Source organism: Ciona robusta, chromosome 13, assembly GCF_009617815.1.
Source record: "Ciona robusta chromosome 13, ASM961781v2".
Lineage (NCBI taxonomy): Eukaryota > Metazoa > Chordata > Ascidiacea > Phlebobranchia > Cionidae > Ciona > Ciona robusta.
In genome coordinates, this window is record NC_143247.1 from 3,732,411 (window position 1) to 3,754,058 (window position 21,648).

General features: G+C 35.0%; 2 protein-coding genes across 2 annotated transcripts; both read left to right on the forward strand.

The window, feature by feature from the left end:
- The first annotated feature begins 71 nt into the window (after window positions 1-71).
- On the forward strand, window positions 72-12,241 carry LOC149725899 (krev interaction trapped protein 1-like). The gene is made up of 17 exons (XM_089891671.1): window positions 72-287; window positions 486-576; window positions 883-960; window positions 1,253-1,455; window positions 1,836-1,952; window positions 2,287-2,413; window positions 3,281-3,396; window positions 3,796-3,942; window positions 4,251-4,407; window positions 4,706-4,836; window positions 5,523-5,656; window positions 6,144-6,199; window positions 6,640-6,744; window positions 9,183-9,349; window positions 9,633-9,776; window positions 10,613-10,769; window positions 11,335-12,241. The coding sequence occupies exons 1-17, from the start codon at window positions 166-168 to the stop codon at window positions 11,500-11,502; spliced, it is 2,220 nt and encodes a 739-aa protein (XP_089747797.1). The 5' UTR covers window positions 72-165; the 3' UTR covers window positions 11,503-12,241.
- Window positions 12,242-14,125: 1,884 nt separating this feature from the next.
- On the forward strand, window positions 14,126-21,011 carry LOC149725900 (Krueppel-like factor 6). Its single transcript, XM_089891723.1, has 4 exons — window positions 14,126-15,582; window positions 16,307-16,967; window positions 18,300-18,423; window positions 19,331-21,011. Exons 1-4 carry the CDS (start codon window positions 15,481-15,483, stop codon window positions 19,380-19,382), a joined length of 939 nt encoding a protein of 312 aa, XP_089747849.1. The 5' UTR covers window positions 14,126-15,480; the 3' UTR covers window positions 19,383-21,011.
- Window positions 21,012-21,648: the final 637 nt, after the last annotated feature.

Genomic DNA, 21,648 nt, shown 5'->3' on the forward strand with positions numbered 1-21,648 from the left:
CAGTGACTTTATATTTTAAAACCATAAATTTACAGTCCCCAACAAATATTCAACCGTTTCTTCTGTTTAAGATTTCTTGCTGAAAGCACTCTTGAAAATTAGGCGAAAGCACTGTAATAGTAAACAATAAATTTTAATAAAACTTTTGTAATTTAATGTAAAATTATGTTATATATTGCGATTGTGCGGCCAGCACAATCAATTACACCAAAACATTCGATAAAATCATTAAAATCAACAAAAGATGTCGAATTATTTATTCAAGAAGCACCAGGCTTTGGGAAAAAGTAAGTTTTGTTTCAATTCGTAAAAATAACAAATATTTCGTTTATTTCTACATATTAGTTTGTATAAGATAAACTAAACCATGATAGAACATTTGTGTGACGATTTTTTATTAGCTATGAAAAAGGTTTAAAAAGTTTGACTATTGCATTTGGCCAATAACTTCTATAAGGTAATTAAAGTATTTCTTTTATAAACAGTGATTCTGATGAAAGAAAACGATTACCAAGCGTTAAACCACGTTTAAGTTATCATGCATCTAAACAAGCCATTATTGACCATGTTTTCCAGGTAAGTACATTGTTGTTTGGGGGTTACTTATGGGGTGTAAGTTATAAACATGATTCTATAAGGGTGAGGTCTTCAGTGAGACACACCTGAGACCTGGGATGTAGGTCTATTACCCCAACACCCAGGGTGCTATCATCTAGACCCCACTGAGGCAGTTTATATACACTCAATAATAGAGATTCTATTCTATAAGGGTGAGGTCTTCAGTGAGGCACACCTGAGACCTGGGATGTATACCTTAAATTAGTAATTACTATAACTTACATATCTTCATACCACCTTACTTACTAAATACTTTACACTCAGGTCACAAAATCTGCCAGTCCGTCCAACACCGGTATTAAAGCAAAGAGAGTAATTCACGCAAAGGATCTCAAACTACAGGTTTATTATGTTCATTACTTTTAACCTAATGTTAATTATGGTACTGGTGTACAATCCCTTTTATGGAAATGTATTAAGAGTTACTAGTCACCGTACAACCAGTTTACTTCTTACAATACAAGCTCCATTAAGTCTATATAAAAAACTCCTGTTTATCTCTTTTTTCGTGTCACCAACTGAATGACAAGGCATTTGGTTACTTTAAGTGAATCTCCGATTTCACACTCGTATAGTGTTATAAAGTACTCCTAAAAGTATTTCCCCTTTTCTTATTTTTTCCTTTATGTTTCAGGTTAATGGTACACCAGAGAATGCAATATTATACGTGGTGCCCACTTTAATACGTGGCCCTACCACACCATACCCCTTCCAATCCAGCAGCGAACCTAATGCACCGTGTGGGTTCCATACATTACACCAAGTTACACATGAAGTTAATGGGCAAGGGGACAAATATAATGAGGTTGTTAAACCACTCGTCGATGCATTGGAAAGGTGGGTGTTCTGGTTAATACTTGTTCACTACTTGATTGTATGTGATTTAAGTATTGTGTGGGTTTATTGTCAGGTCCCGTGGCTTGGTGGTTAGTTGCTTGGGTTATAACTAAAAGGTACCGGGTTCAATGCCCAATACTGGTACTCGCATGTGTTTGGGTAAGACAACTCTAGGATTCTAATTCAGTGGTCACTAATGGGTTGTATTGTAGGTGTAACATCCTGGGGGCCAACTCTGGCAATATCTCAGGTCCTATAGCATGCTTCACAGTATGCCAGATATTATAGTACTGCAGTATTTTAGTACTTATACTATAATTTGTTATTAAAATGCTTACAGTTAGATTGTTTTATATACTTAACAACCATACCCACCACAGATGGATGAAACGTCAGATGTCGCGTCCAACGTCACTTCAAGCTTTATTTCGGCCAACAGCTCTCGATCGAATTCATGAAAACATAACCAACCCTGCGTACGCTGCCGAGCCTAACCGGTACGACATGGAGATCCTATATTAATCATAGATTTCCAAGATAAATCATAGACATCTTGTATACATCATATATATCTTATAGAAATCAAAATCATATATATCTTATACTAGCTAATACCAATGCTAAATATACATTAGAAAACGTGTTGTATTTTGTAAAGTGAAAATATTGTTTTTATCAAATATAGTTTCTGTGTTGCATTTGGCTGTAACATCTGCTCAACATGAGTTTAGCATCCAATATCCAAGCTCTAATTCTAAGTTTGTTAACATTCATTGTATTTATTTTTTATATATAGCTCCTTATATAGTTGTTATACTTTTTTTTCCATAGAGATTGGTTGTTATTGGAAAACAAACTGACACCTGAACAAGCAATGGCAAAAATGAAGGAAACAAATAAAACTGACCATGTTGTCCACAATCCATTGTATGGAATCCATGTTTACCTTTATAATAAGGTGGGTGCTCTTTATATACAAGTAATATATATTAAGCTGGTTTATAATATGCTAGGGTGTTTAGTATAACACTGAGGATGGTGCAGTTTCAGTTAATCAACTTTAACCATCCTCAGTGTTAGATGAGACAAGAGTGAGTGTTACAAGTACCACGCTGGTCTTTATATAACACTCACTCTTGTCTCACCTAACACTGAGGATGGTGCAGTTTCAGTTAATCAATTTTAACCATCCTCAGTGTTAGACGAGACAAGAGTGAGTGTTACAAGTACCAAGCTGGTCTTTATATAACACTCACTCTTGTCTCATCTAACACTGAGGATGGTGCAGTTTCAGTTAATCAACTTTAACCATCCTCAGTGTTAGATGAGACAAGAGTGAGTGTTACAAGTTACAAGCTGGTTTTTATATAACATTCACTCTTGTCTCATCTAACACTGAGGATGGTGCAGTTTCGTTTAATCAACTTTAACCATCCTCAGTGTTAGATGAGACAAGAGTGAGTGTTACAAGTACCAAGCTGGTCTTTATATAACGCTCACCCTTGTCTCATCTAACACTGAGGATGGTGCAGTTTCAGTTGATCAACTTTAACCATCCTCAGTGTTAGATGAGACAAGAGTGAGTGTTGCAAGTACCAAGCTGGTCTTTATATAACACTCACTCTTGCCTCATCTAACACTGAGGATGGTGCAGTTTCAGTTAATCAACTTTAACCATCCTCAGTGTTAGAAGACCAAACTTTAAATAACATAAATCCATAAATATAACATATAAACCCAATCCATAAATATAACATATAAACCCATAGAAATTAAATAACACATGATATAAAGACCAAGGTTCAAATAACATGTAACCCCACAGGTTGACATGTTAGTTACCAACCCCTATTATGGACAAGCTATTCCTGATTACTCCAAGATAAAAATACCAGATCGTGAGCAGTGGTTTAAAGGGGAGGATAATAAGGAAGAAAGCAGGTATTTTCGCACCCTGCATTTATTTTCTACCCTGTATTTTTAGATGTCCCAGGCCTGAGGTGTGTCTCACTTAAGACCTCATCCTTATAAAATAGAATCTCTATTATTAAGTGTCTATAAACTGCCTCAGTGGGGTCTAGAAGGTAGCACCCTGGGTGTTGGGGTAATAGACCTACATCCCAGGTCTCAGGTGTACCTCACTGAAGGTTTTTAATTCCTTGGATTTAATTATTTTAATTAGTTAAGCTTCCCAGCACTTGAGCCTATTTGAAGCCAGACCTTTAAGAAACTCTTTACTTTTCATCGTCAATAAACTTATGACCTTGTTTTTTATAAACTAAATGATTTTCTTTTCAGAGAATTTAAACTTAGTATGACTTTATACGTTCTTCTATCCAGAGAATTAAGTTGGGTAGAAGAGTTTCCATTGCACAGAGCTGCTGCTGATGGGGATCTCCCTACACTGAGATACTTATTGAAGGTGGAGGGAAGCAAAGTTAATATTTGGGACCACGATGGCTGGCCTGCTATTCATTATGCTTGTTGGTCAGTATACTGGGTTTATTACAAGTCAAAGTGTAAGGCTGGGGTTGCCAATTGAAACAGGGGTGATAACATGTTTGGGCAATCCAGTTTCAATGTCACCCAGTTAAAACTAAGAAATTCAAAAAATGACGAAAATGGTTACGACTGTATACCCTTTATTAACCTTAAAAACGCGACGCGTATAACATTCTCTGTAAATCTAAATGCCTTTATTTTAATACACGTGACGCCCTTGATTATTTTTATATACTACAATACATACACTATATATGGCTGTGGATGTCTTTGTAAACCTTACATCTACACAGGTATGGCAGAGTGGATGCAGTGAAGATCCTGTTAGATGAAGGAGGATGTGACCCAAACATCACAAATCGGAACGAGACAAGTCTTCTACACCTTGCTGCTGGATGCGGATGCCATAATATTATCAGGATATTGGTGGATCATCCTTTCATTGATAGGGTAAATGTGTAGTGAATGCTTATCATATAAGTGTGGGGAAGATGGGACAACTTTTCAGTCTATTTTCCTGTCCCATTTGGTAGTAAACAAAGAACATTAAATAAGTGTGGGGGAGATGGGACAACTTTTCAGTCTATTTTCCTGTCCCATTTGGTAGTAAACAAAGAACATTCAAACTGTATCCTCACGACTCCCATAGACCGTTGTTAATTGTTTAAAACACGGTTAGGATGTTTGGATATTATGTGCTAAAGGTGGCCCATCTTCCCCTACTATATAAAATACTTTGTTTCCATAGCACCTGCTTGATAAACAACAGCGGACCCCAATAGAATGTGCGGAACAAATCAAGTCAAAGGATTGGAATAAATGTGTTCAGTTACTAAAGGAGTTATCTCATAAACCTTACAGGAGAATTACAGTTCATAAGTATGGGTTAAATCTATATTACTGATATGTGGTTATATATATATATTACTAATATGTGGTGTTATATATTTATATATTGCTAGTATGTGGTTATATATATATTACTACTTTTGTGTTGTCCGGGGGGGTATGGGTTTAAGGCTCGTCGCTGCTACCATTGTGGGTGTATGTGTCCTTGGGCAAGACACTCAACGGTAATTGCTCCAACCCAGTGGTCACTAATGTGTTTTCTAAATTGTCAGCAATACAGAAAAGTAATCACCCACAAAGTTGCACCAATAAGTTACATTCATTTATTCATTACAATATGATTATAAAGGAGGGCTTACTATCCACCAAGTTACTAATCAGAAGCAAAAAATGCAGCATCTATCATTCTCTTTCAAAACCAAAACATATTCTTAATTCATGACAAGTATTTTTTTTTTACCGTAACTTACTTTTTCCTCACATGGCCGGAAAACGACAGTCATTAAAACACTGGTGTTCTGTTTCAAACACCTCATGCCTGCTTACAAGTTACCATGTATGTTACTTTGTGGCCTTGTGGGTGATTATTTTTGGGGGAATTTTTATTATGTGTGGCTGATAATTTTGACAACCTATTAAGGACCACTGAGTTGGAGTAATTTTAATCACATTATGGATTTTTTATTTTATCACAATATTTGTATCCTATGGTTTAGAATGGATGGCTCAGAGAAGACACTTGATTTACGCAGAGGCGGCAATGCAACTGTGAACGACCTCATCGAATCTCTGAGACTTTCTAATGAATCGAAACTTTATTTCTCTTTATGGGTGACTTCTAAAAGTTTGCGTAAGTTGTTACATTGTAAAGTTATATATCATGTAATGGAATGCTTGCACCCTTGGTGTTGGGGTAATAGACCTACATCCCAGATCTCAGTTGTGCCTCACTGAAGACCTCACCCTTACAGAATCTCTATTACTGAGTGTCTATAAACTGCCTCAGGGGGGGTATAGATGGTGGCACCCTGGGTGTTGGGAAGTAATAGGGTAAAACTCATACACATTTCATGCTCACTGTCAGGTTTAAAATAAGTTAAATTGTAAACTTAGGAAGTAGTTACAAATAATTTCAGGAAACTATAATTCAAACTATAAATAAATGCAATTAGCTGTAACAATCTGTCCATTGTGATTTAATAAACTTGTGCTAATTATGTTTAAGCCTAAAAGTTATAACTTCCGTGTATTTGTCAAATAATAGTTTATGGGAAATTACTACTGACTTGTGACCTGATAAGAGTCTTATGATGTCACTGTAAAATAATTATTTGTAGATCTTCAATTAAAACCTGACCACAGTCCACTTATTCAGATGCAGAAATGGCCTGAAGTAAGTTTACTGTATTGTATGTTATATGGTTGCTTAGCTGGTCTTTATATAACACTCACTCTTGTCTCATCTAACACTGAGGATGGTGCAGTTTCAGTTAATCAACTTTAACCATCCTCAGTGTTAGATGAGACAAGAGTGAGTGTTACAAGTACCAAGCTGGTCTTTATATAACACTCACTCTTGCCTCATCTAACACTGAGGATGGTGCAGTTTCAGTTAATCAACTTTAACCATCCTCAGTGTTAGATGAGACAAGAGTGAGTGTTACAAGTACCAAGCTGGTCTTTATATATGTCAAGCATAGTCCTGTCACAAGATGTCACTATAGAGCTATATAAACACCCTCTTTATTTAATCCTATTTAATTTCTTTATACCAACCACTTAGAAACATAATAACTCAACCATTAGATGTCAGTAACACCCATGTTTCCATAGTTACTATGCCAGCTTAGTGGTGTGAAGAGAAAATCAGCTGAAGCGGAAAACCCAAGGATAGTTTTGAAACGAGACGTCAACTTGCTACCCAATGTAGAGGAAGAGGTGGCGTATGTTTGTTTGTATATAGTAGGATGGGGGAAGACGGGACACCTTTCATTCTATTTTCTCGTCTCATTTGGTAGTAAACAAAGAACATTAAAAAAAAAATTATATAACCGTATCCTCACGACTCCCATAGACCATTGTTAATTGTTTAAAACACCATCAGGATATTTGGATATTATGTACTAAATGTGTCCCATCTTCCTCACGGTACTTTATTTATATTGATGACTTCTCATCCACTTGTCTGTATTATATGCACCTGGTTGGCTCTTGTGTTCACGCTGATACTACAGTGGTTCACAAACTTTTTGATTGTTATTGGAAAAGTTTAAACATTTTTTGCTTGCCTACAAAAAAATTGGTTTCCTACGCAAGATCTTAATTTTAACCAGTGCTTCTCAACCCCTGGGTCACAATTTGGTTTGGTTGGGTCGCCTACTACAGTGGTTCACAAACCCTTTTAACTGTTACTGTAAAAGTTAAATGGTATATCCCAAAACTTTGCTATTAAGTTATGCTTAATATTTGGATCGCCGCGAAAAAGCAGAGTTGTTGGAATAATGAAATTGTAATGTACAATGAAAATGCTATGATGCAATGCCCAAGTAATCTGTAAACAAGATGCAATCCCACCCTGGTGATTGTAGTTTCTATTGGTGCCTGTGTTATGTCACAATGACCGTTATGACATAGTAACCCTGCATTATGTTATCACTTACACTTCAAACATACTTGGGAGTTGTACAATGCAAGTGACAACTGCATTAGTTGCCACTTGTGGTTAAAGCACTTCCGATATAAATACAAGATAACATAGGCCAGTTAAGGGGCACGTATTACACTATATAGCAGTATCACTAAATATATATGCAACTCAAATAGTTATAACATAGGTGTCCTAACGCGCACTGTACATGGCATATTTATACACCTCATGCTCACTGTCAAGTCCATTGGTTTTATATGTCACGTCATAAGCCTAATTAGCATTTTGTCTGCCCATTTTTGCCCCCTTTTTTGCACAATATTTCAAGCTCTGTCAAAATTATGACACATACATGCCCAAATGCAATTCACGTGCCCAATTATAACTTCAGCACTACGTGCCCGATTACTCCCACGATATGAATGTGGTAACCATGGCTTGGATTGGATTAAAACTTCTTAACTTGATCCTTTGTTATAAATCCCATAAACAATGCCTATTATTTGGTGGTCTATGATGTCATAATCCACCATGGGAATTCAAGATTAAAACTGATTATGATAACATAGTGGTCAAATTTATTTGTTTTCAAAATTAAAATTAATTGATTTAACAGATAATATTATATTATTTTGCGGTTATTAAAATTATATATTTGCGCACGTTATGTCTTTATGTGCAAAACTTACATAGTAGCTTAATCTGTTTTAATTATTATTTGCAACCCACTGTGAGTTGCTTCTTACAAGGTTTAACAGCCACGTTTTTTAACCAAATGCCCTTCCATTCATTTTATCCATACCGTGTTATTTTGACTGTCGTTTTGCTGTTAGTTCTAATCTCTCCGCTTTCCCCTTGTTATTTTAATCGACAGAAAAGGTTAAAATAACATTCATTGTATTTATATATATATATACCCTGAATTCTATATAGTTATATATAATACATATTATGTTAACGTTTTTAACACTTGTTAATCAAAGTTTTTTCTTTATTTATCATATTATAACGACTGTTGTTTTTCTGTTAATTCCCATTTCTTTACTATGTTAACAATATGATCCATGTTATGTAATATTAATATAAATTACATTTAATTTAAGTCACATCCTTACCTATTTATCATGTGCCCTTTGGGGACAAATTAAGTGATTTGTTCAAATTAAAATTGTTCCCCTGTGGATAAATAACTCATAGATTTGAGGTTAATTTTAGCATGAATTGTTACAGATAATTGAGCCATTGTGATGTCATCATTGTATTTGTTGAACCTGTGTGGTAATTGTTTTGTCATAGTTGACTTGATTTGAAAGTTCTTACTTGGGCCAGTTATGTTACGCTGTAGTACCAGTTTAAATACATTTGTCTGTCTGTGTATATGTGTGTATGGTGTGGTATGCGTTATTATGTGTAAACAGACATGGTATTTGACATTTTCTGTGTGTATTTTAAGTTTTTATGTGTGTTTTACTGCCGCTATAGTACATATAACATGTGTGTGCCATTTCTGCCTGTATATTTGATTTATAATTCTATGAATTCTTATAAAAAAGTGTCATTGGTTTTACTTTAAAAGGCCAACTCTGGACTAAATCCAAGGTCCCATGCGTGTCTCACTGTAGGACCTCATCCATATAGAATGTGCATATACAATATTGGGGTAATAGACCAACTCTGGTCTAAATCCCAGGTCTCATTGTACCCAAATTAACATTATCCCACCTTCCAGGTGAGTGATATCTATTCCACACGCTTACTGTACGAAGAGGCACGCGCACAAGTATTGAGGGGGTTGTACCCTTCCCTGGACCAAGTGGCAATCGCCATGGCAGCAGTTGTCATGAGAATTATACATGGACCGTATGATCACAAGAAACATAAACCTTCCTTTATGGAGTAAGTGATGTCATAATGGTAAATGTGGCATAATAATGTCTGATAATGGTGTCATAGTTAGTGGACACACTGTGGATATGGGAGTGGCAACCATGGATAAGTCACTCAAGTTCCCACCCACGAGGATATGAAAATCCATGTCTGCTTATCCACACACTGTAATAGCTTCAGCAACTCGACTGTGGGCATGGGAGTGGCAACTATTAATAAGCCATTCAAGTTCCCACCCACAAACGCATAAACAACCAAACTAACAAGATAACAACTAACAACCCACCCACAGTGATACAATACTTCGTCAAATACTCCCCGGGTGCAAGCTACACAACAGAACATTAAACTGGCCGCAGAAAATCCTTCAAGAGTTTAAAGAACTGAGTGAACAGGGTCCAGGAGAAGCCTCACAGTTACATCTGCTTTATTTAAGGTTGGTTGTGACATAAATAATTTACATTGTGACTCACAACTACACTTGTGGGATAGTGTTGTCTGTGGGAAACTGTGACATACATTCTGTTCATTTTCTTAGTAGCTCTATTATAAAATAAAATTTCTTTTTAAAAATTTAAGTTTCTTGTCTTATTAATTTAGGGTTTACTGTTTTTATTAATAAAGTTTTTTATATATAAAGTTTGTAAAAATTTTTTTTTTTCAATAATTCAATTTATTTCTCTTTTTGGAAGTTTATCTTTCTTTTATTTTCATCAAACAATGTGATTTGTGATTTCATTATTCCCATTGTTGCATTACAATGGTTCCATATTGTGACATCACAAAGCCTTCCGATTGATGAGTCATAATGTGAGAGTGAGAATTTCCGGATTAGTCATTACGAGTTTCCAAATTGATCATGGAAATCTTATAAATAAGAACAAAACCCGGCAATTATTAGATTAGTAATTTGGAATACCATTTTTAACATTACGTGTATATGACAAATACAACTTAACTTATTGCAAGGCTATTGTTTTGTTGACACTTTGTAAAACCAGCTGTTAAAAATACTAAAGTGTCGGTTTAATACAACACCTGTGAAAAGTGGTGCACCCAATTCAAGGTTATTGTTTTGTTGACACTTTGTAAAACCAGCTGTCAAAAATACTGAAGTGTTGATCAAACAGAACTTAATTTACTTATACGTATTTTACAAATAAATAAATTTTTATTCTAAAATCTTTTCCATTTTTTACTGTTTCTATTATATTTCCCACATTATGATGTCACAATGCACCTATATAACTAACAAAGCTTATTATTACATAGATACTGCTGGACACAGATATCAACTTATGGTTCAGCGTTTTTCACTGGTTATGCATACGCCACACGCAAACATGGTAACGACACACATCAGCGTATTGTTGCCATGTATATTGGTGTCAATCATAGAGGAATTCATTTCATTAAAGTGGAAAATAAGGTGAGAGAGTAACTTTGTGTAAAGGGTACTGTAGTTAGGTGCTTACATTCGACCAGAGGATACCAGGTTCAATGCTCGATACCGTCACTATTGTGGGTATATTTGTCTAGCGGCCGTCAACGCAAAGTATAAATCACCCACAAAGTAACATGCATTGTAACTTGTAAGCAGGTACGAGGTGTATGAAACAGAACACCCGTATTATAACGACTGTCATTGCCCCGCCATGCGAGGATAAATAAGTTACATACGCGGTAACTCGTAGGCGGGCACGAAATATATGGAACGGTACACAAGACTCATTACACTCATAAAAATTTCTTTATTTAATATTTATACCTTTGATCTCGGTGGAAAATATAAAATAAACACAAACAGACAGGAATAAACAGACAACTCAGTTTAAAACATCCACACTATATTTAAATTCCATATTATTACATCACAGTATCGATTCTATTTAAATTCTGGATTGAATTATTTCCATTCCTACGCAACAATAAGGAACTACCGCCCACTGTTTTGTCATAATCCCACTCATTGTTACACCACTGTGATGTCACAGGCGCTTCTGGTTTCCGTGAGTTATCTCTCGTTGTCATGGAAGCTGAACGAGGCAGAAAGATTGTTTCAAATCAGAACTGGAGACGATAAAATTAACATGATCATACACACACCTCAAGCTGCGCTTATTTGCCATCTTATGTCTAAACTAAGTCAAGCTGCATGTTAAGACCAAAGGGTTCTATGATCAAGGCCCTGCCAAAGTGGTTTGGGCACAGAAAACTGACACAGGTATCAAGCTGGGTACTAGCTGCTATTGCCTTGCATCTGATGTCTAAATTAAGTCAAGCTGCATGTTAGACTAGAGAGTTGGATGTTCAAGTCTTTGCTAAGGTAGTTTGGGAGTATAAAACTGCCACATACACCACAAGCTGCATTTTCATCTATAACTAGGTCAAGCTGCATACCAGGACTAAAGGGTTCTGGGATCAAAGCCCTGCCAAGGTAGAAAAACTGGTGCTTGGTTTATCTGGCCAAAAGGAATCACAATCACAATTGCTTGCCACAGTATATGTTGAAAAAACAAATACATTATTCTTGTTAAAACTCATAACAATGTTCCATTTGTTCATATATTGGTATTTAAGAAGCTACATGCCACTAAATGCATGACTGAACCTAACAGTTTAATATTACGGTTTACTTAATTACTATCATATAACAATGCCCATAATGTAATAACAATGATACATATTCATTAAGAATTATCATTATGATATAATTAATATACATAACCAATGTCTTGTACAACACACACTTTCCATTATATTATGTCAACATTAAATGAGGAAATGGTGTGTTTGTGTTACACTTCCTTGTATATCCTGGCTGTTTCCTCTTGCCTGTTATTGAAAAATTTCATCTGTTTTCTTGGTTATTAAAAATTAAAGATCTCCAGATAGACTGTGGTTAAGCATTTATGGTTTTTACGTTTTTATAAAATCTGGGGTGACGTAGTTAAAATACGGTTACACTCATAGTTGTCAAACTTAGGGAACCTCATTGATTAATGTGGTGAATGCAATATACTTTGGCTCTGCTTGTTTGTATGACACCTAACAGCAGGGTAAAAAGCCTAATTTGTTGTATAAAGTTAGAGCAGTGGGCAAAATATAGGTTTAAAACTTTATAATTTATATGATGACATACAACCTTGTTAACTTAAAACATGGAGTGGATTTATCATATTTCTGGTGAACAATTAATGTGGATTATAAGGGTAGTGGCAATAAGCAAAACTTTAAACAATTTCCATTTTTTGTTAAATATTAATGTGAATTTATAAATGATAATGTAAATTGTAATGACAGTGGTCAACTTTCTATTTTATATGAAGGTTTAACATTATGAACATGGGAACCCTGTGGTTATAAAGCTTGTAAACATTTGAGTGCAAACAACCCATGCTGTGTTAAATCCTAATCCAAGATAAGGAATAATCCTACTAGACAAGGCTCGATATGATTTGGTCACCAAGTAGAGTTTGCTATTTACTTAAAAGGATGGTCACTGCGCTTTGTAGTTGAATACATAAGACTTGAGTGGCTTTCATTGATAAGTTTCCTGTGTGGCCAATATGTATAAAAATTTCTGACTTTAATAAGATATATGATGGTTTGTCCAATATCTAGGCTTTTATAATTATTTTAAACTTTATATTAATACATATAAAACTCATGGTCAAATATATGGGCTTTTATATGTTAGTTAAATGCATTATATTAATGCCATTTACATATTTTACCCAATTGCAATAAAAACGCAACTGTTTTAGCTAATTAATCAGCTTTTGTGCTTGTATTATCAGTTTAATGTTAAATATCTGGGTTTTAATATTTATTCTATGTAGTGTTTTATTCTGTACATCGTTATTTTGTAATTTTTAACCAGTTAGTCATTTTATTACGTTGCTATGGTGACATTATTGACTGTAATAGCTGTTATAGATTATTTATTGATTACAGTGCAAATTAAGGAGGGCTATATTTAATAACGGTAGCCTTGCCCTAGGCTAGTGTTGTATTGGTATCATTTAAATTATGTCATTAACATGTAATAGATTGACATATAGGCCATTCCAGTTGAACTATATGTCTTATATATCATTATTTTCCCTGGGGGTATATTAATAGACCCTTTTTGCTGTATTTTGTGGGCTCGAATTTGCACCTTGTTGTTTCTCAAAACTGCTGAACTATCCATGGTATGTTGTAAGTCACTTGGCCGTAACCGAGCATGTAGTAATTACGAATCTGCTACGGGATTACGTCATGAAATTTTGGCCTACTTAGCACAAGTGTTTGAATCAGACTGATTAGTCATAGGACTTCGCCTTGCCGTGTAAATATTTTACGAGTCAATTCTCAACACATTACATGTAATATGTTTATACAGTCGATATATATATGAAGTACTTCTTAAATAACGCCAAGGTATATAACCCAGTCGGTTTAAAGAGTTTACTTTCATTAAATACATGGCGGCCATTCTTTTAGGCGCTGTTGACTTCCAATCTTTTAGGCGCTGTAGAGCGCCAATATTTTACAAGTCATTTCTCATAACTAAACATGAATATGTATAGGCGCTATATATATTAGGTAGTCGCTTTAAATAACGCGATGTCATATAACACAGTCGGGAATACATGACAGCCATGATTTTAGCCGCTTTGGCTTAGAGAAAAGTAGTAAATTGGCATACTTGGCAACAAAACAGTGTTTTGAGTATGAGTAGGGGTAAAAAAATGCTTTTTTTTTCGTTGTATACCGTCGGAAATTAACCGTGCAGTTGTGCTAGAATAGCTTGTTGCAAAAACAGTAGATCGGAAAGACGCATACCAGGAACTTAGCCAAGTATGAAGTATTTACGCTTGATCTACTAGTGGATAACATTCCAGTGCGGCTTGCGAGTAACTCACGTAGGCGGGAAGAATCGAAGAATGAGAGCCTGTTGCGCGCTTCGTCCGCTTTATATACTGCGCTATAAATAGATCGGTGCGTCACCGTCCGTATTATCGTTTGAAAGAGCGCTTTCTTCCGCTGCGCGCTGAACGGGCTTGTAAAAATAAACAGTACGGAATCCAAATTGAAGCAGTTATTTGCAGGTTTACCTTACTTTTTTACGCTGGCTAAAATCCGGAGAATTTTGTATACAAACGTGCATAGTGTGTGTACGGTATAGGCAGTAGTACAGCCCTTTTTCTTGGGGAAGTATTTTGCAAATACATTTGCAGTTGTCGGTCTGCTATTCGTCTGTTCTCATTCGTTTTACTATCTGTATACCCCAGGGATTTGTAAACAACGGACACAGTGCAAGGCGTTCGGAGATCAATATATTGCATGACGAATTAGCAGCGCTACAGTATAGTGACAGTCGCTGTAATTTATTTTACTTGCATTGAAGTTTGATTTACGCAGAAAGAATTTTGCGCTGTGGCCTTCTAAACTTTTAATATATCTATATATCTTGTAAAAGAGTAAATTAAACCCCATGCATTGCCATTACAGTGTGAGCTAGTTAGTTTTGCTAGCTATTAGCAGTTTAGTGCCAAAATGTTTAGGCTATTGTAGCACTAAGCTGTTGTTTACGTTTTAGGACTTGCTGTATTTTACATAAGTTTGTTTACCAATTAGTCATACATAGTCTGACAGTAGCCTCTAGCATATACAAACTTTGCATAGCTGTAAACAGTTTATTCTATTGAATATTGTTTGTTTTAGATGTCGAATTGGCAAGGTTCTTTTATTTTAAGTTCATAAGCAGTTGTAAAATAGGTCTAACAAATGCTTTATGTTGTTGTATTTGATATATGTACCCTAAATTCCAGGTCCTTTTACTGTAGGATCTCACTCGTATAGAATAGAAAATTCTTATGTTTGAACTTGGTTGCAAAGTGAAAGTATTTTTAACATTAGTGTTGTTCTTTGCATTATAGAAAGGATATTGGAGTAATTGACGAACTGTGGACCAGATCCCAGGTCCCATAGCGTACCTCACTGTAGGACCTTATCCATATAGAATAGAAAAATGTTATATAGTTTGCAAGTATTGAAATATATTTGTTTAACATTATATGTTTTACTTTGTGTTCATAGAAAGGTAGTAACTTGAGTGACTTCCACTCATTGAAAGAGTGCCAACATACAACATGGATATCTTACCTTGTGGAAATATATTTAATGAGCTTCAGATAATCCACGACACAGGATATTTCTCAGCTTTGCCGAGCTTGGAGGAAAACTGGCAACAAGTAAGTTAATTATAAGATGGAGTCAATTTGTGACTAGGGTTTTCCATTATAACTTGGATTTTTTTCAATTTATTACTTTTTTGAATACCTTTTTAATGCATAAACTATTGCTATTAGGCATAATGTATATCCTGTCTAATTAAGCTATTTTGTGAGTGTCTTTCTCGTCTAGTTTCGTTTTATACATATATTTCTCAAAAACATTAAAAACAGTTTAAAAAGATTTAAAAACAGTGTATTTTGGTGTAAAATACTGGAGTTTCTTTATCCTAAATAGCTCAGATATTTGAAAGTTGTTTTGCAACCAATAAATGTGTCTATTACATGAACAATATTTTAAAGTTATTTGCATAGAGTTGGTTTGCAGACTGTTTGTTCCAAACTTTTATTTGTTAACACATGCTGAGCTATTGGGATATTTATGAGTTTATTGTTTGTCGTAAAAGCTGGAAGAAGGCTTATTATGAGGTCATAATTTATACTTCATTGTTAAAAACATCTGTTCATTAGAGTCCTAATTATGTTATTTGTAGCTGCATAAAACACATATTTTACAGTCAGTTTTGATGCCAATATAACAAGTTAACAACCCATATTTATGGTACGATTTTAAAAGTTTCATTTGTAAATCTAAAACCGTTCAGTGATGTCAAAAGTTATTTTTTATAAATTTTTTCAGGTGAAAATAATAATACAAAAAATAAATTTGTACTTAATTTTTCAGACACGTTTTCAAATGGAGAGGTATCTACAGTCCGAACCATTGAACTACCAGACCCCTTTGCATTCTGGTAAAGATGGTATTAACCCCTGGAGCAAGTTCCTTGTACCCCCTGGGGTTAAAGGGGGTCCAGGTTTAAGTGTTGAAGATATACAAACTGCAAGGAAATGTTGTGGATTGGTTAGGAACTCATCATCGGGCGTTGGGTCAATGTCCTCCTGGGATATGTCTTCTGGTGAAGTCAGCCCTGTTCCTGGTGTTGGTTTATCAGATCCATTAAAAGATGCCTTGAAAGTGTTAAAAGCTTCCACTCTTGCATTGGGGCTGACGCCACCCTCAAGCCCAGAGTTTGAACTCTCTTTATGCGGCTTTGGGGATAAATTTATAGAGAAAAAGATGGACTCTAACCAGACCTTAACATTTTCCGAAGTCGATTTGAGTGCGTTTACCGCACAAGTTGCGCAACGTGTAGCGTCAGGTGGCGCTACACAGCGCCGAAATCGCATCGGTATAAAATCCATCGATAGCAGTATCAGAGTAAAGTCACAAAGCGGAGAGGATTCAGATAATTGCAAGAAACGAATTCATAGATGCGATTATCCCAACTGTAGGAAAGTCTACACCAAAAGTTCACACCTCAAGGCTCATCAAAGAACTCATACTGGTAAATATCATTCCATATTGCGGTTCCTATTTTAACTATAGTGGTAAATACCACTTGGTTTGCCATAACTTTACAAACGTCAAACCACTTAAATTATCTATGTCGTCAAACCACTTAAATTATCTATCTCAACTTTGAGCAGTATTTGCATATGTAATGTACATTGTGTTTACTTTTTGTGTCCCCTTTTGATATTTAAAATGCACATTATGCATTTATTAACATACAGATAGCCAGATACAAGCTTAATTTTTTGTCTAGCAATGCAGGTTTTTGCACTTAACCAATCAGAGTAGTATCTGCATTTTTTACATATTCATGTCAGAAAGTGGTGTTTAAAAGATAACCAGCAATCACACTTATGCGTAGCAAACATACAATTAGTAAAATTCATTTTTATAAACTATAGGATTGTATAATACCTTTATATTACCATTTTCCTTAAATATATATATTAAATATAATATAGTTTTTGTATCAAATTTTTGATATTATCCTATTTCTAAACAATACAGTCGTGTAATGTTTAATAATTGCCATCCTATGAGTAATGATAATCATTCGTGCTGAGTTCCTGTGTCTGCTATATATATGAGTATGTGTTATGTTACGTCATATACCGGTAGTCCGGACATAATATCATGCACTGACATACTGTCAACATTTACTTGCCACATTATTGTTATAACTCCTTGGTGTTATGCTACCCTTAACTCTACTGTTAGTAATTTATATATGTCAAAATAAAGTCATGTCTTAGTATTAGTATGTTGCAAACTTTAATTTTCAAGTCCTAATAGCTACCTTCTGACATTTACAATTCAAAGTATGTAATATTGTTTTATAACAACATGTAAAAGTAAGCTGCTTACATTTTTTCCCAACAATTTCTGTAAACAGCAGTGACATTTATGTAGCCATACATTAAGTAAAGTGCTATTTTCATGCTAAACTAAATGTCAATGCATGGGATCCACTATAACAGTTTATAATGGCTGGGAAAATCTGTGGTTGTATATTAATTATTTATCATTCACTATGTTTCATTTATTGCATCATTGTTTTAGAAAGCTACATCCTTTTTCTCCTATACTGTTTTAATTAATTGGAAAAGCAATTAAAACAGATCTATATATTTGTAATTAAAATTATAAAGTTAGAAATTATAAAAAATTCTAAAAAAAATATTGGCATTCTGAAATAAATTAAAAAATATATTTAAACCAACAGAAAACTTTTTGAAAATATATCTGGCAACACTGGAACCTTTTTGTAAATATATCTGGCATCACTGTCATTGGTTTGTAAATAAACCAGTGCTTCCTCTTGCAGGTGAGAAGCCGTATAAATGTAATTGGGAAGGTTGTGAATGGAGGTTTGCGAGAAGTGATGAATTGACGCGACATTATAGAAAGCATACGGGTGCCAAACCATTCAAATGTGGACAATGTGACAGGTACGTGCTTTGTGGGCAAGTTTGGGATTTAAAAGAAGTTTGGGGTTTTCTTATACACCAGACACACATGGTGTATCCATACACCTCATGCTCACTATCGAGTTATAACATGGGTGTCTTCTTATACACCAGACACACATGGTGTATTCATACACCTCATGCTCACTGTCAAGTTATAACATGGGTGTCTTCTTATACACCAGACACACATGGTGTATTCATACACCTCATGCTCACTGTCAAGTTATAACATGGGTGTCTTCTTATACACCAGACACACATGGTGTATTCATACACCTCATGCTCACTGTCAAGTTATAACATGGGTGTCTTCTTATACACCAGACACACATGGTGTATTTATACACCTCATGCCCACTGTCAAGTTGTAACATGGGTGTCTTCTTATACACCAAACACACATGGTGTATTCATACACCTCATGTTCACTGTCGAGTTATAACATGGGTGTCTTCTTATACACCAGACATACATGGTGTATTCATACACCTCATGCTCACTGTCGAGTTATAACATGGCTGTCTTCTTATACACCAGACATACATGGTGTATTCATACACCTCATGCTCACTGTCGAGTTATAACATTGGTGTCTTCTTATACACCAAACACACATGGTGTACCAGACACACATGGTGTATTCATACACCTCATTCATACCTGCTGTTGTTTAAAAACCATGGCGTTCAAACCAAAAGTTTGTTTATAAATAACGTTTCTTGCAAATGTGAATTAATTGTAATGTGACATGGCATCTTAATATTTAGTCCAAAGTTAGCCCATTACCCTAAACACCCATGGATATTGCAGTATAATACAACATCTAGTTCTATTACAGTTCCACCCAATATAAATACTTGATAAACCAACGTTAAATATTCTCCAGATGTTTTTCTCGCTCCGACCACCTCGCTCTGCATATGAAGAGACACGCATAGAAATATTATAAAACCAGCGCCGTGCCTGAAGATTTCTATGTTCATCTTTGTCCCCCCCTTGTGGTGGGTATGCTATGCATGCGATTTCACTGTGTGAAGCTCACTGCCGCCTCTTGTGGCCACTGCGGCGACTTTTTTCGGACATTACACCAGTATTACCGTCGATACCACCAACAACAAGTCCTATTATTGAAATATCTCAACAAATTGAGGGAGTGTGGTAAAGAATATAGAATAGCGTTGGGGAGTGAAATACCAGGCGAGAATTTCTCCCCACCCACCAGACTCATTACAAGATGTCTGTATGGCTCCCCCATCATTTATCTAACACTACGTGATTAAATAACAGCGCTATATCGGCGCAAATTCCACACCATATATAGAAAAACATCTAAAATCTCACCGATTCTTAAACTAAACATTAAAATTAACTGAGTTTCTAAAAAATATGCACAAATTCTACGCCATACATTTAAACATTTCAACAATTTAGCACTAAAAATTAACTGAATTTAAAAAAATATATATATAATTGAAAAATCCTTTGAAAAAATACCGAACTTAAAATGTATCCTTTGCTGCCCCTGGATGTATTGACTAACCATTATTATTATTATCATTATCGTGTTTTATTTTAAATCATATTCAATATCATTCGTTTCAGTTCCAGTTTATATTTTCGCGCATTTTTCAAGTAATAGTTGCATTAACTTGCTTTTTTCACTAATATACTGTGTAAGGGGCTGAGGGCAAAGTCTCTATGCATTTTTTAATGAATAGAAAAAGTGCTTTTTTTTCACAAAATGCCCAATGATGCTGCCCAATGTTTAATGAATGGTTTTGCACATATTTTAGTACATCAGTTAAAAAACTCGCATTCCCGCATTTTATATCTTCCCTTTTGCAAATCGATTGGTCATGGTTAATTAGTCACCAATTATAGACAGTTTAAAACGGAATCAATAAATTTTTGAAACATTTTTCAGAAGTCCGAAAAAATTATATTTTTTTTATTTTTCATTTTAAAAAATTTACAAAAATTAAATATATCTTGTTGTTGCGCTAACTTGTTTCACAATGTTTGCAACTCTGTTTTATTATTTCCTTTCTATTTCTTTGAAGCCCATGATGCAGTAATGTCCATTATGACATCACTATCAGCTTTGTGATTACTTGATTCCCATTGTTGCGTAATAATGAGGCTGTTTTTACCCAATCAAATCGCAGCAATAACCTGTGTAACAATTAATCAACAAATCCTATTATGACATCATTTTGCAGTTGCTACTTTTATGCCGCATCACAATTACTGCTATTATGACACGTTACAAATTTATTTTCTATTTACGTGTCTAATGTTAAGGGGTTTCAATGCATGTGTTGTATAACATACCATAGGCGCCAAACTTGGGTGGCAAGGTGGGCAGGTCAACCCCCAAAATTTTCCACATTAAGCAAAAAACATTGCAACCTAATTTGTTTTTAAATTTGTCTTTTTTAGCCTCCCTTGCATTTCCTAAAGTTTGGTGCCTATGTGAAGCATAATGCATATTATTTACTAACTGTGATAGTGCTAATGAATTGTAAGCCGTGATCATAAGGTGCGCAATACAAAACTACCGTTGCAAATTTCTCTTCATATCTGCACAGTTTTATGTGGGCACTTTCTTCATTACCTTATATGGTGTAGTGAGAATTGTACTCTTCATTGGTCGTGATTGGTCGCACTACTTGGCGTTATAAATACTTTGGTTGGGCACGTAGGAAGTTACGTCACAGAACGCAGGAAATTATTATGATTTCAAATCCTGTTCAAAATATTGCGCTCGCTCGCGCCATCTAGCGGTTGTTTTTTTTTGTCTTAATTTGTTCCTTTAAAGAAAAATGTTTGTTAAAAGTTATTTTTGTCCTAATTTTAAATCATTTTTTGTGTTAAATTGTTCCATTAACGATACAATGCGTAAATTGAAATAATTTTGACGCAAATTTAGACAAATATGTGTGTGTGTCAATATTTGGTTATACCCCTATAAATAGCGCACTTTTATTAGGTTTGTTTAAATTAATAATTAATATGTAGCCAATCTCACTGTCATGTCTGCACCAGTGTACATTATTACGTCACCCCACGTCACAATGTCATAAATCCTACATTACGTCACTCACTTAACTTTCATTACAATGTTTTTACACAGTTAACCACAAAGTTACATACATGGTAACTTGTAAGCGGGCACGAAGTGTATGAAACATAACACCCTTGTTA